Source organism: Eurypyga helias, unplaced genomic scaffold (assembly GCF_000690775.1).
Source record: "Eurypyga helias isolate BGI_N326 unplaced genomic scaffold, ASM69077v1 scaffold11552, whole genome shotgun sequence".
Classification (NCBI taxonomy): domain Eukaryota; kingdom Metazoa; phylum Chordata; class Aves; order Eurypygiformes; family Eurypygidae; genus Eurypyga; species Eurypyga helias.
The window spans coordinates 1,042-17,016 of NW_010237851.1; the positions used below are offsets into that span (position 1 = coordinate 1,042).

Consider the following 15,975-nt stretch of genomic DNA (forward strand, 5'->3'; position numbering starts at 1 on the left):
AGAACTATGGATCACATTTGGTCTGATCTAAAGCATGAATGGAAACGTGGGATCAGCAGACAGCTCCAAAAACTGTAAACCATGGTGCTGGGGACACCAGCTCAGCTTCCCAGAGCTAGCCAAGAAAGGCTACTGGTCTGTGATAGCTCAGTGCCTGCATTATGGTGGGAATGGGCAGTATCTGCAGGATTCACGACCCTTTGATACACAGACTTCCCAGCAGGAGGTTTCTCCTTTGACATGGACCAACCTGGTACATGCATGGTACAGTCATCCCCTTAAAGGTAGCACAGCAGGAACATCTTACAGAGTATTGAGTTTCATGTTTGCTTACCACAAACTTATCCATTTGGTTGTTCTTGATGTACTTATACAGCTTCTGCAGCTGCTTTGCATCCATCTCTGAGAAGAGGGAGACGAACCGCCACAACATCCTTGGGAAAAGAAAGACACATGGATTGTGCATGCGAGTACAAACGTGATCCTCCTTCTCATTCTGCTTCCCAGTTCTGGCTTGGCAAGTGTAACCACTGACATACCTCTGCACAGCCTTTTTTCTGCCCCTCCCCCCACCAGAATATTCATTTTTTTCCCCCCAAAGCTTATGAACTTTTAAAGGATTGCTTTTCCCCAAGGGAAGGATTTATCCATTAACTTAGGTGGCCACAGGAGTCCCTTTACTTGCAGAGGGATGTTGCTGCGGGACAGCACGTCGGAAGTGGCCTTGTGCCACACGGCCTCTGCTAAAATTACCTGCAATATCTGTGAGTGCTCAGCAGTGAAGAGCAAGCTATACAAGTCTCCTTTGACACCCAGTCTCATTTCCAATGCCTGGAAATAAATATAGGGCCAAAGTAGGTATTTAAATGCCCCCTGGAAGCCCGTCACACCAGGAACTGGTGCAGTACCACCAGTGCTGGGTAAGGGGAGAACCTTACTTCCGCCAGTGCTTGACTTCCAAGGCTCTGCAGTTCTGCTGGAGAAACAGACTGATGTGGTCCCCGATTACAGTCAAACTTTCCTTCATGTACTTCAGTTTTTCCTTCGTGGGAAGGTGCTGGGGCAAATGCAGTTTCCTCAGTGGTTTTTTAAAGGGTCTCAAAAGCTCCTTGCACTGCAAAGAAAAAGTGTTGGCATAGGTATTCAGCATGCTAAATCCAGGGCATTCCTTTTCACTACATAAACTGATGAAATAGCTGGCTGGTAAAGCACTGAAGGAGCGTTGTGTTCTGGTGTCTCTGGGTGGACGTGGGGGAGCTGATGTGGGTCCTCAGCAGGACCTCTGTCGGGCAGTCCCAGCGCTCTGCATGAGTCACTCCCGCACGTCCCAAGGTTGGTGACACCCTGGGCGAAGCAAGCCGAAGGTGACTTGAAAAGGGAATTAGGGATTTCCAAGACTGGGATATTTTTTTTTTTTTTTTAAACATTTTAGGGCAAAAGGTATAGACTTCAGGCTACCAAGCAGCTGCTCTTCTGCAGGGAGGGAGGAAGGGAACCACTTTACTGCTTTTCTCACGCTGCTTCTTCCTGTGGCCAAACCTGGGACGTGTTGCAAACGCTTGCACATGACGCAGGAGCAAACGCTGTGCCTGGATGCCGTCCCTTTTACCTGCCTTTCTGGGGCTTTGTCGGTTATGTGCACTGGGCCGTGCCTGGGTCTGTGTGGTTATGCCAGGATGCACCGGGAGTGGGAAGGTCGCATCCCACGGTGGGGGAGGACGGTATGAGATGGAGCTTTGTGGCTGCGGTGTGATGCAGAGGAACCAAAGCACCGCAGCCAGGGAGCACATGGTGTTGTGTGAAATGATAATGCAGCAGTACTTGGTTCGAAAAAACAGCATATGTGAAATGTGATTATTTTGTTGTTGTTGTTTGAGGTATTTTGTCATTTTGTGGTTTGGGTAGGGTTTTTTAGTGGGTTGTTTTTTGGGTTTCTTTTAAACTAGAAATGTGGTGGTTTCCAGTCATCTGGACAATGATAAGGTAAAAACTTTCAGACATTGAAGAAAGCTACAGCACGAAGTGTCTTGTCCTGCTTTTTTGCTCCCTTTCTCTCTCTCTCTCTCTCAAGAACCTGCAATGCCACTGACTTTTCCTAAATTCGAATTAATATGTTACAATTTTAAAGGTGTCCTGGTCAAGGCCTTCTGCGCAGCAGATGAGCGGGGTCTTGCATGGTAGAGCACTCTTGCTGCCCGTTACAAACGCTGCCTCCTTCGCGGTGCCAGCCAGATCCTTCTCTGTGGTCTATAAATTGCCAAAGCCATAGGTTAGTATTCCAGTTCATGTAAATCTTACATTCTCTCTTTAAAAAAACTGCCAAGGACAAACCCTGTGCCAAGGCTCAGAAGCATTTCTCTTCCTGCCAAATCAGTTCAGATTGCGCTCTCAGAGATGCTTAATGAAGCTAGGTATTCAATTATAATTAAAAGGCCATAAGAATTAGGTGCCTACTTGAAGTCCATTTTGAAAATCCTACCTCTGATAAATTATGAGGTAAACAATGGCCACTCGTTCTCAATAGCATTAATCAAATATGGGCTGGCAGTAGCTTGTTAAGTGGAAGTATGTGGTTACAATGGGCTCATTGTAACACCACGCTGCTCCATCCGCAGCTTTTATTGGTGGCAAAGGTACCATGGCTGACCTGCTGCAAAGCCAGACTGAAGACAAAACAGAATCCTCAGCCAATGGACTTGCACCTCCCTGAGCCGGGGAGGGGGATATTTTCTCTTGCAAAGGGCAATGGCTGTTTTCGCTGTGTCAACATTTGTGTAGGTAACACCTCCGCTCATCTTTTGGAAAGCGACATTTACATAACTGACTTAAACCCGAGCTTATGTTGCCTTCACATGCTGAAGTGTGTAGGAAGAGGAGTCCTTTCCTCTCTGACATGCTCTGCTCCCTTGGAAGATTTCTCTGCAAATTTGATCCCCAACCACATTTCAGAGGTGAAACTGAAGCTGGGCTCTACTTTGCTCTCACCATGTGCAGCTCTCCCTGCCCCTGCTCACCTGGTTGTCTGTGCTGCCCTTGCTGCTGTTTCTTGCCCTGGCTCCATCCACTTCATCCTTAAAGCCCGTCTCCTCCATTGGACACAGACCCCCTCTCCCTTCCCTGGGGTCTCACTCGCACCAGGTAGGAAGGGAAGACTACCGCAGAGCTGTGGTTGCACCGAAATGCACTGGGTAACCAGGTGACAGGGGTGCCTGGACACCGGTTCCGAGTTCCGCCTACCATGGCAACGGCTGGGGCTCTCCAGCCCCACAACACTGCGGCCCTCTGGGACAGAGTCCTCTCTCCCCATCAGTTTCGCCGTTGGTTTGTGGTCCTAAAAACATAGGCAGGAAGCCCTGGATTTTCCCCCTTGCTGGTAGCACTCAGGATGTTTGATGTTGTCAGTGGCTCCTGTAGGCAATGGGAGGGAACTGTCCCTTGCTTTGCTTTGTTTGCCCCTCTGGGAGCTTGGTGGAGTCTCTGGGTCTCCTGGTGAGCGCTCAGCTTGCCCCTGCAGTGAGTCCAGCACCTGTAACTATGCACCAGTCTGAATTATGTTGGCCTCTGAAGGTGGTGCAAAGTGCAGCTCTTTGAGTCACACATGTGGCTGTGTGCTGCGTTGGCTATCTGTGAGTGTGGGTGCAGCTCCTGGCGTGAGTGATCACACTTTCCATCCACAGCTTCCGCACCAGCAAGTTCAAGATGGGCCCTTCTCCAGCTCTCCCGCTGCGCCTGCTGAGCCCTGCTGCGGGGAAGCACTGGCTCTGGGGCAGGGCCGGAGAGCCTGTCTCACTTGAGGCTGGGGATGACTTTCGGAACATAGGCAGTCTCATTTGATGGAGGACAGAGGTGGGGAACCAGGAAAACCAGGAAAAGGGACCTTGGGCTCCACCCTCTGTTTTTTGGGGGAGCTGGTTGGAGCTGAGACCTCAATTCCCACTGCGTAATGGAAATTCAAGGTTACCTTCTTCACAGATGGTGAAAGCCAACCACAGTGAGATCTCACTCTCCTGGGTAACACCTCCTTTAAAGCTCTCCTTCTTAGAAAGAATGAATTGCGTTTGCCATGAGGAAGTCTGGAAAGGCTTGGAGTTAAAGGGACTATGTTTTGGAAATTTACTTCAAGATGAAATGCTTTCACAAAGAAAAATGTTTCGGGCTCCTGTCATGCCCTGACCAGTCAGACAAGTGCAATTGTTTCCTGCCTTGGACAATTAGTGTAACTGCTGCAGCTATGACTCAGCTGTGCTCCTGTGCCGGGTTGCTTCTGGCACCGGGAGTTCTCTCCAGGGCTGTACAAAGGCCCCCTCTCTCTAAGGTCTGCCAGGCTCGGCTGTGCGGGGGGACCATCACTGCTCTGGGCAGAACTCCGGGGGGCTTTGCTCAAGCGTTTCTGTGTGCAGCCCGTGCTGCTGAGCACCCAGCAGTGCTGAGCACCCGCTGAACCAAATGCCTGCTGCAGGTGGTCGCCTTGGTGAAGTACCTATTGATGGGTCCTGAGACAGAGACAGGTTTTTGTTTTCTGGCTGTCCTAGGGAAGTTTGGCCTTCGCCCATGATTGATTTCAGTAATGATAAAAATCCATTAAGACAAGCCCTTCCCTTAAGATGTTTGCAGCATTTTCCCTTCTCTGCCTGCTTTCTTCCTCCCCCACATCTGAAATTTTGCTGTCAGCTCTCTGACGCAGGAGCCTCGCACAGGCTGGTGCTGAGCAGACGCAAAGACAATTATCTCCTAATGCTTTGCAGTTCGGTTTGCTTTGACCATCTCAGGTATTTTTCAACTTGTTTAGCCGATACTAGGATTTTACGGTATGTTGTATGTTTCTTAAGGTAGGCTATGCAGAGTGAAGCAGTGGTGACAGCACGAATAAGTGTATCTGTGCTAGCTTCAGCCTGTTTTTTGCCAGGACTACATTGGAGGTGGTTTGGTTGAAGGAGATGTTGAAAATACAGGGGGTTTCTCAATGCCCGTTACCAACCACCCTCTTGCTGTCTTCGCTGCCTGCAGTCATGGCATCTGTCCCCAGTGTGGCAGGCAGCTCCTCTCCTTTTCACCTCCAAAGGTTCAAAACAAGAAATTGCTCGCTTACGTCCTCACCTCTCAAGTCAGGGAATCAAAGGGTAGCGTGTTCCTGGCGATCAGGAGCGCAAGAGAAATGAAGCTGCTTTAGCACAAGCTTTCACACACCTTAGCAGCTAGATTGAAAGCCATTTAGGAGCCCGAGGGACATAGGCCAGTTGTTAGCATAGGCATAACCCATATTTGCATGGCCATATCTGTGTCCTTGTGAGGTTACAGCTTCCACAGCGCATGTGACTGTGGTACAGAGAGGCAATCTTGGCTTATCGTGTGTATACTTTGCTGTTTCAGGGGATGGAGAAGGCCTTGAGTTCCCCTTGAAAATTACAGTCTTTGTTCTTCACCTTTTCGTGTGCACTGCACTCAGAGCTCAGGCAAAGCCATAAAAACACAAGCAGGAGGTATAGATGGACTTCCCTGGCCTCTCTTCATCTGAACATCTTGCTGTGTTCAGGAGTTGTTTATTAAGCTGGCTTGCAGTGGAACAGTGATTTTAGTAGTCTTCTCTGGCATTACTCGGTACAGTAGCAGAGCAGGGACTAGACACCTGAGGCTGCAAAATGCCTTCTTTCACTGTTCAGCTGTTAAATAATGTTCAGAGCTGTGCTCTGACCACTGACATTATAAACCTTCCCCGTCTCTTGAATTTTTTTGGTATCACTGAGTCAGATTTTAGTTCATTTTGTTCGTTATGTTACAAGTGGACAAGTCCACTCCTGCGAGCTCAGACATGAGATACACATTTGAGTCCTCGGAAGTCTCTGGTTGTATCCTTTTCCACTGCCCCTCTAGAAGACAACATTGCTTTCTGCTTTGAAGCCTATCAAGCTGGAAGATGGTATAAGCCAGACCACATCTGTGTCAATCTGTTGGATTATATTGCCTATTTAAGGGCAGGAATCCTTTGAAACAATGTTCTAATTAGATGGGGAAAAGTCAGGAGTACAGACAGATTATGCATCTCACATTTCTCCCTGTGAAGGAAAAGGAGCCTGAGTGCCAGTCAAACACACTGTACTGTAACAGTGCACCTTAGGGAAAACTTCTCCTTTCCCCCTGACAGCTCTTTTGTGAATATTAATTTCTGCTGCTTGAGTGTCTTAGTTTTCCAGGAACCGTGCGAGGGCAAACATTAACCAACTTCTCTAATACAGCAGCTCTTCCAGTGCAAGAGTAGGCATGTAGCCAAAAAGGAAGCAGTTGTGAAGATGCTCTGTTTATGCTGCTGTTTGTTATTTGCTGTTTTAGACAGATTTAGCATGAATACCATGTGTGATACGATGACTCAGGCTGCATTTAATATATGCAGGCATCTGATGCAATATTTATTTACTGGTAGGGCACAGGGAAGGAGAGTTGATAAACACAGCTAAATATACAGTATTTTACATTATACTTAAACCAACTGCAGGTACACGTGGCTCAGTTAAACCAAACACCCAACATCGTTGCCTGATGTATTGCAATGTAAGGCCAGCTAGGAATTGTAATGAGGAATGTTTTTCGGTAACCTGTTTGTACTAGGAGGGTGGTGAATGCTTCATTTGATAGTGATTAATGATACTCCACACAATTGCTCAGACTGTAAGGGTGGAGGCTTTGCTAATAGTATCTGGAAATTCCTTTCCTGGTGCTTAAGGATGATGAAAACTTTCACAGCCAACTGGAGACTCGTCTTCTCTCTCCAGTTGGATGCCAATAAATACAGCTCAAGTTAATAAATCTTGTATTAGGGGAAGAGACCTGAAAGAGAATTTGGGCCTGGTTATTGTTTCTATGTGGCATTATTAGAGGCACCTTAATACCACAGGAGTCCTTTTTTGGTAAGTGTTGGGAGTTGCTCCTTTAATCCCTGGTTTGAATTAACGTGATAAAGCACACAAACGCGATTTGTGACCAGTGGTGTGTACAAGCCATAAATACATCTGCATCTCTTTTATTGACTTCTTGCAAAATCTCATCAGGAGCATTCCAAGTATTCCCATACTGGAAGATGCAGCTAGCCAAATTTTCCACAGTCCCAAAGCTACTGGTGACTAATCTCGTGTGCTGGACACCTTCTTGTCAACAGATGTATCTTCAGGTGTCCCGATGTTATTTTATGCTTCAACAGTTTTGTAGATGTTTGTTTTTAGCTTTTCAGCCAGCTGTTGGCTTATTAATGGTGTTTGCTAATGTCATATAACTCGTTTTTAAGCTGCTTGAGGTCCTCAGGAACTGAAAGAGCATTATCAGCTTCCTCCATACTTTGCAGCTTGCAAAAAGAGAAACGGGATAGTTAAAGTCTTGACTTCTTACTGTGCTTCATAAGTTTTCAGGGTTTTATGCAAATTGAAATAGGCATAATTAATGAGATGTTACTAAGCCCATCCCTTTGGTGCTGCTTATAGAATCAAATCTATAACACATCGGGTATGTCTTAATATTGAAAATAATTTAACTCCTTTTGTTAATCTCTGGGATCAAGTAATAGAAACTGTGGTCAGTGATACCTGCCTTGTTCACTTCCCCTAACAAATTTACCCACCATCTTAGTAACTAATAGAAGGAGCCTGGGAGATGAGGAGGCTGGTACGCCTGTGCCAAAAGGCCAGCACTGCCCGGGGAACGTGGCAGGGGTTTGCATGGGATTAGCACGGTGTGCAGAGAGGCACTGAATATATAAGCTAAATATAAGCCAGAATGTAGAGGGTAGGGGGGGAAAAAACCCAAACCACCCAACCAGAAAAAGAGGAAGAGTTAGGAAAACTAAGCACTGCTTGGGAGGCAGAGAGGGCTTGAAAAGCAACAGCAAGGGAGAAAGGTTGGGCATAACCAGGTGGGAAACCCAGTTGCTCCTGGAGCCAGGGAAAAAGCAACTCTCCTCGTCTCAAAATAGAAGAAAAAAGCCTGAAGCAGAGAGAGGGGGAGACAATCTGGTAGAGAAATGCCCAGCAAGTCAAGGATGCCTTTAGGGAGGCTGTACAGAACGCGGTGAGGCTTTTTTTCAGTCAGAATTAAAGGAACTTAACTCCTGGGAAAAACGCTGCTGGAGCAAAGTGCCAGCCCCCGTGCACGCAGCTCTGTGCTGGGGAGATGAGAAGGGGCTTGCAGACCTTCTTCTGTGCGTGCCGTGTGCCCTGCGTTCGCAGCTCTGCGCTGGGTGTGCTGCAAGCCCTCCTCAGCGAACAGCTGCTATCCCATGGGATTTTTCCTCTCTTTGCAATGGAGAGGAATAAAATAGTGAAATTAAATCATAAAAATAATGAAAACCATAGAAGAATAAAAAGGGATTTTCCTCACTTTGCAGTAGAAAAATAAAATGTCAGACAACCAGAAGGGGTTCTCCTGTCTGTTTTTTGTTCCCAGTCCTGAGGCTTTTCTCTGAACAACTCAGCAGGGAAAAACTTTTTCCATGTTGTATCTGCGCATATGAAGAGGATGGAAAATAACAACTGTCCGGAGCAACTGGGGCTCAGAGCCAGGAGACTGTCTGCATCAGGTCTCTGCCCTCTGTGAGTCATGGCACCCTCAATTTCAAAGCCTCCCTTTATGGCAGAGGCTCTCGAATCTGTATCTTCTTTCCCTGCTCCTTTGGATTTTTGTATCTCCTCCAGTGATCTTGCTCTTTGCATGGGAGCGTCAGACTGGCTGCGATTCCCAGGGCAATCACTGCTGCTGGGCTGGCTGCCCGTTGGCATGAAGCATGAGGAGGCTTCTGGGCACGTGATGCGTGGCAGGGTTGCAAAGGGTAACGAAGTTCAGTCTGCTGGTAGTACTCACGTCTCATCCCTCTCTTGTCACTGATGCCCTTTGCGTACACGGCCCGCCTTGCGCTTCCTGCCTTTCTCACGGTCCTGTACCTGTGCCTCACATCACGCTGCCCTGTACCTGACCCTCTGTGCAAGAGAGGGGGCTAGCGCTTGAAGTCTCTTTAAATTTCCACTTAACACTTACTTCAGCTCATGAATTTTCCAGAGGAAGTCAGGTTTTGGGGGTATTTTATTATTTTTTTGGTTTTATTAAAGAAAGAAAATAAAAAAGCAAGGGAATTCCCCTCCAGCCTACAGAATGTAGGTATCAAGAGAAGTAGCTTCATTTCTCTCTCTTAAAGCACTGGCCGCCCCGTTATGCTTAAAATAATACAACCAAAAGAGAGACCATCCTTCTTCACGTTTCAGCCTCTTGTACTGATGGTGCAGTGGGGTTCCTGTAGTGAAACTTGGGCTCTGCTGATACAAGCAGAAGGAAAAAAACCAAAGGCAGCGCCTGCTGTTTAATTACTGCAATGTTCTGATTCCCTCCTACCAGCCTGAAAATGCTAAACGTGATCCTTTGTCTGGCATATGGGGGTTTGGAGAATTGTCACTAATTACTGCAGTTGTGCTATCTAGCTTAACTGGCTTAAATAATATATTAAGCGCTTTTATGATCTTCCACAACGCGTTGAAATGCCAAGAGGTGCATTTATGCTGTTTATACTTTATGGCAGGCATAACTTATATAACATTAATATGCAGAAAAAAATTAGTTTTGATGATTTATCGCTTGTATAATTCCCAACCAGGGCTCTAGATGACAAGATCCTGCCGTGCGAGGTGCCGTGCGGATGCAGGGCATGCATCTCTACCTCAAAAAGTGGAGTCTGATCACCTGGAAGGAGGCTGTGGGTGGCTACAGGAAACGGTGGGGCCCAATGCCTTGGGATGCCAGGCAAGAATCTCGGGACACCCCTGGTCAGAGCACTGCTGAGGCAGTGTAGGTGGCACAGACAAAAAGTTTGAGATCTGGAAGGGGATCACAGAAAGTCATGATCTGGCTTCGTTAAGGAACATTCCTATTATTTAATTAAAATATAGTATGGAATTAGGGATGGGTTATTAAGCATCATATTTAGATGTGGGAGTTTTTTGGGGTCCAGATTAGTGCTTATCCAGAAAAAGAAGGCTGCATTATGTCTGCTCAAGATTCTTTATTTACCCCTCCCCCCCTTTTTTAGCAATAATTCTGTTAGCCATCTGATTCTACGCAAATCCCTGTGTCTCTTGCCTCAAAATCTCGATTTTCTATTATCTGCTATTGTACCTAATCTTTAAGCAAAATGTGAGAAGAGCATGCTGTGAATGTCTTGTTGCTGGATCCAGTGTGATGAATAATTATGGGGCGACTGAGCAATGCTAGCCAGAAGCCCGAAGAACCTGTGAAGACACATGTTGGGGGGGGGGGGGGGGGGGAAGGGACCACAAAGGGAATCAGTGATAATGATAAAAAGATTGGCACATTCTGACCTATAATTTGGTTTAGTTTGACATAGAGCTCTGTGAAATCCTAAGGACTGTTAGAATATGTTAGTAATTAGCACTATTTCACCTATTTGAAATTAAAGCGTTGTGCAGGCTCTGCAGATTGGGGGGAAAAGTATTTTTTTGTCTGGTTTTGCTTGCTAGTAGCTTGAAAATAGGGAGGTGAGAAACTTGTGTCAAATCTTGGAGTGTGATTTTGCAATTAAAAGACTGAGGAGAAAGTGTGATCTGAAGACCTTTGGTTTCCTAGATGTGACATAAAAGTAAGAGCTATCATAATTCTCATTCTGTTTTAATATTCCTGCAGAGGAGCAAGCAAAAAGAACTCCCTAGGCTGGCTTCAGTGAAAAGGAGGAACTGTTACTGAGACAGTAACAGGGTATGGGCTGGGAGAGGAGTGATTTTTGGTTGGCTTTTTCTTATATATTAGCTGGCTGACGTTTGCACAATGCTTCGTATGCTGTAAGGTGATACGTATCTAATGCTAAAAATGGAGAGATGCTCTCTGGGAGATAGGAAACACTGTTTAAAGGCATTTTTTGATTGGCTACACAGAAAATTTCAAGGTCATACATGCACCAGCTTGCAGGGGTGCACAGCTGTTGCCTCATTAAAACCAGCAGAATCTCAACTAGAAGGCTATTAGTTAACTGTGTGGGTAAAAATGGAAGGAAAAATTGAAAGTACCTGAAAGTGGAAGAAACAGCTGGGAAGAGATAAGAGAGAGAAAAATGAGAGGAAGAAACTCCTGCCTATCATTGTGGTGTCCAAGTGCTTTATAACAACTTCAGATTGCTCCCTTCCTTAAATGTACCAATTTTCTTTTTCAAGCTGGAACCATTTGGCAAACTCCAGCTACTCTGAACTTGTCTTCTATTGCTCAGAATCTGCTCAAGAGTCTACTCAATATTCCAGGCCTAATTTTTATTATAGTAGCTGAAAGGAGCTGCTAGGCCAAAAGCTCTTTCAGGAGTAGCTGGGCTCCTAACCAAAGGGAGAGTGAGTGCCAAAGGCACCAATGGATCATTTAACAGTATGTTTTATATAATAAAACCACATGCAAATACTTAATATAGTAAGCAGAATTTTGATTGACCCTGAGTGCTTTCCCTTGCTGCATGGGAACAACCAACCAACCAAAATGGCAAGGCAGAACGTTGTCAAGCAGCGATATGTCTTGTTTAGTTTTGAGAGTCCACTGTAATACATCAACAACCACTGCGTGTTCAGCTGAAATGACAGCTGAACAATCTGGTCATCTGCATCCTGTTGTGGCTTATTGCTGTAGTTAGGGGAATGAGGTGTGATGTAGTGGTTTGAGCAGATGGCAAGCCTTTGGACTTCTTTTTGTTGCCTTGTTGGCTTGATCCGCAGTTCTTCATTGACTCTGGACAGATCACAGGCACGATACTATCTTAGATAATGCTACGTGGTAAAGAATTTTAAAATCCTTAATTACTATCATTAGTCATTTGACACTATGAAACAGAGGTCTGTTATTTTAATGTATTTTTTTTCTCCCCTGTCTGTAGGGTGGCTGGAGTGTCCTTAACTCAAACAGGGAGGTGTAATTTTGGATCATGATCAGTGCGTGCATACCTGCATAAAAATGTGTGCGTGTGCATCCACATTTGTATATGCAGTTGCCCTGAGTTCTTTTACTGTCTGTGTTGTGAAAGCACTGAACTGAGACATCAGTCTGTTGGCAAGGTCACGAAGGCTGGCAGGTTTCTCTATTTGGGGATGTCCTCTGTTTGTTCAGCGTTTGAATCGTGTGAAACCTTAATTAGCAAATAAGATGCTTTGGCCTTCCCTTCCAAGATCTGAAATAGAATTAAAGCAAGTGGAAGGATGTGCCAAACGACATGACGGTACTGGCTCCATGGTTTTTGTTTTACACCGCTGCCCTGCTGCTTTGAGATACGTTTTCCATTGTATCAGCTGCTGGCAAAACGTTCCTGAAGTTGTTACATGTTTTGTGCTTTGGTATTGCTTTTTCTATCTACAGCAATCAAACTGCTAAGATGTTGGAGACCCTGTGTGCAGCAGCTGTTGAGCTGAGAAGAAAGAAGCTCTTTCTTTGAAAGGGAAAGTTGCCCTGTTGTGCCACAGTGGTAAGCCGCTGCCTGCTGTGCACTGGGTTTGCTGTTGCACTCTGGGGCCGATGCAAGCATCCTCTTTCTACAACGCAATTTGGACTTTTCTGAAATGGAGTAAACATTAGTCACTTGCAAAGCCGCTCCTTTCATTTGATCTTCTGTTATTAATTATTTGCACTTCCTCTTGTCACAACACTTTTTTTGCTGATGAGGATGGAACTGTACAGAAATGCTTTACTTCCATTCCAACGACACAGTGGTTTTCTGCCTACAAAGAGAGTACAGAATTGCTTTTATCAAACATATTTCTTTTCCCATTGTTTCCTGATGACAGATACTACTCTTAATCTACACAGAGACAACACTTTGAAATGGGAGATCTATGTTCCCATCAATTTTTGTTACGCTGATAAATCATAGCATGTCTCGCTTTCTGAATGACATGCTTCTGGATTTAGATCTGCCTTTTTTTTTTTTTTGTCACAGTTTTTCTTTTTCAATGCTAGCAACAGCCTTGCCAAAGCTCATCTGTTCCTTTAGCGCTCACTCCAGCAGGCTGATTAATTCGATCACACTTTTCCCCATATATGGCATAATCAGAGAGGTTGATGGAAAATCAGGAAGGATGTGAGATTTATAAAAATTTCTAATGCATTACACTTAGCTTGTGACTGTCATTAGCTGTGGCACCTTGTAACTTCTGGATTGGAGGGGTGTCAGCAAAGTCTGACAGGAGAAAAAGGTTTGTTACTGTTCTTTGTGGGCCTCCAGCGTGGTTGTGTCACCCTTCCATGCACAGGGAAACTTTACTTAAGACAACATCAAGAGTGGAGGGTGCCTTATGGTGTTTTCTTCTGTGTTTCAAATGCGACTGCAGTAAAAGTGGGGGATAATTTACCCACAAACCTTAAAAAAGCTAAGAATGCATTTGACGTACGTCATTTTCTCTGGTTGTGTAGATAACGCTGTTAATAACATGAGCTGAAACTGCGTATTGAGTAGTAACATGAGCAGCAGTTCTGAGTGGCTTTAAACCTGTCATGCCCTCTCTGAACAAAAACATCCAGAAGGAAGTGGCTCAGCAAAAGTAGTAATTAATTCTCTTATAAAAGGAGGTCAAAATTAAACAGAGGTACTCCACAGCTGAAACAAGGCCTGTGGGATGCCTCCACTTCCCTTGCTGTCTTTTCCTGTAGAGGACTGGGCACTGCTGTCCAAACCCCTCTTCCCGTATCTGCTACAACCTGATATACAGGTACGGGGTTTGCCACGTGTGGGTGTGCACAGCAGGTCTCCTGTCATTAGTGCCTGCGTAGCCATAGCTGTCACCTCCACCCTGTACTGTCACTAGAGCTCAGCCCTTAGGGGCGGAGGGGCACGCTGGTCTCTCCTGCCTCCCCATCCTGCTTATACGGTATCAACTCATCAGGAAAGAGAAAGGTATGAAGTGCCTGCTGCTGCCGGGAAGTAGCTGGGGACAATTGCCAACCTAGGAGTAAAGGGCCTGGCTGTTGGGGCAGAGGCAGCCGTGTCGGGGCGGGGCGGGGAAGGGCAACTGCTTGCAGAGGTCATGGGAGTGCTGGGAAGTGGGAGCCTGTAGGGCAGGTGTAAAAAGAGAAATGCCCTCGTACTGAAAATAAGGGGGGAAAATCCAAATCATCTCACTCTGAGAGTCCCCTGGCAACCACACTGCAACCCTGGTGAGCACTGTGTTGGTTAACATGTCACTTCAACACGGGGGATGATTACTGGGCTTGTGTGAGTATTTGTGGTCAAAAGTGAGATGCAAAATTTATTACACATAAGGTGGGGCTTCCTCAGAGAGAAGATAATGCTAAGACCTTTTTTTCTTATCTGCTGCTTTTTAAAACTTAATTCAGTATGTATTACATCTATTTAATCTATTTTCTTCTCTTTATTTCTTTTTCTTTTCCATTTCAGCTCTAGCCATAAAAGCCATGGCCTCTTCCCCTGCCAGGCTCTGCTGCAGAGTTCATGCTGGCAGTAGTGTTGGGAGTACAGCTTACACAGTAACAATGGGGCATACAAGGCATCTATTCCTTTTTCCTGCCCTTCTCCTTGGCTCGTATAAATCTGTTACGAATATCATTAACTACTATTCTAAACCACTTGTTTCCTAGAAAATGTGGGATGTGATAAAAGTTGTAATTTGCATATGCTGTTCTGTTGTTCTTTGAGGAAGCCTTTTGTATTTCCCCCTCTCCCTCTGATAACATCAGAATTAGACTGGCAGATAATGATTTGAGGTATTTTTCTCATTCTTCAGTTCATTGTAATTAGAAACATATGAACCCATTTAGCTGTGAACACCACAGGACTATGGTGAACGGATACTCTTACTGTGCCCTGATACCTCTCCCACCTTCTGCGCTCTGCTGCACGCCATTCAGGCCTGTCCGAAGCAGCAAGGGGTAAGAGCTGTCTCCTGTTTGTACAGAGTGTCTCAAATCCTCACTGGTGGCAATAAATGCAAATTACAGATTACAATTGGCTCGTATAGTCCTTTACCAAATTTCCTTCTAGACTAGAGTGTGAAGATAGTTCTGTGAGCTGTGTCTGTGTTGGAGATTTGGGGTCTACATTTCAAATGCACGTAAGTGCCTTAAAAGAATAAATCCTAGAGCAGTGAGTAGGACTTGTCTGACCAGAATCCATTAAATGCGATGACAAATTCTACTCTTACATTGCTGCTCCATGACCAATTGAGAAACCAAAGTTTTCTACATGGTCCTAATGTGGGACTGTGGTTTTGTTCAGGTTCAGGGATTTTCCTTAAAAATAAAAATTATCAAGTCTAAATGCTTTAGGCGGACTTACCCTCCCTGCCTCCAGTTTCTTGGAGCAGATCAGGACAGACAAGGAATGGTTTCTTAAAATAGAGGGCAGACTGAAATGCTGACCTTTGACATGTAAAGATTTAAGGCCTAAGTGATTGTTTGAGCATTCACACACTCATGTGTTTTCCTGGTCGCAAGTTTGATTCTGATGACCAGAAGTTCACTTGCCGGAGTAATAGAAACCCAGAAAACTCCGTTACTGGGTTCCTAGCATACAAATTCCTGAAGATGATCCACAGCATGTTTTAGCAGAATTCTTCTTTTTGTAAATAATCCATAACAATAATATTGAGCTACTTTACAAAAGCAAACAAACAAACAAAACCCCCCAAAAACCCCACCACACACCAAAAAGCAACACAAACAAAACCAACCAAACAAAAAACCCCCAACTACATAATAATTACAGGGAAATATTTAGGAGATATGGAGAGTCAGAATCTTCAGTGCTACAGGTTACTATTCTGTGGAAGTAAAAATCTGAGATCCCTTCTGCTCTCTCAGAACTTTGACATGAGTTTTCCTATTAACCCCTCAATTCCTCATTTCCTTATGCTATTTTGGTTTTGGTCTTCTTTTTTTTTCTGTTGGCCCATTGATTTCTATACAATGCTTCTGGCACTTTTGGCTTTAGTTTTAGCTCTCTGGATGCTTTTT

The 15,975-nt window shown here is 45.2% G+C and overlaps 1 protein-coding gene across 1 annotated transcript; it reads right to left on the reverse strand.

Annotated features, from left to right (window-relative positions):
- Positions 1-334: 334 nt before the first annotated feature.
- Positions 335-3,092, reverse strand: LOC104505083 (chromosome unknown open reading frame, human C17orf64; the record flags this gene model as incomplete). Its single annotated transcript, XM_010147624.1, has 4 exons — positions 3,015-3,092; positions 2,119-2,247; positions 939-1,114; positions 335-434 (listed from the first exon to the last, which is right to left on the reverse strand). Coding segments are annotated over exons 1-4 (483 nt in total), but the record flags the coding sequence as incomplete, so codon positions are not given.
- Between the last annotated feature and the right edge of the window lie 12,883 nt (positions 3,093-15,975).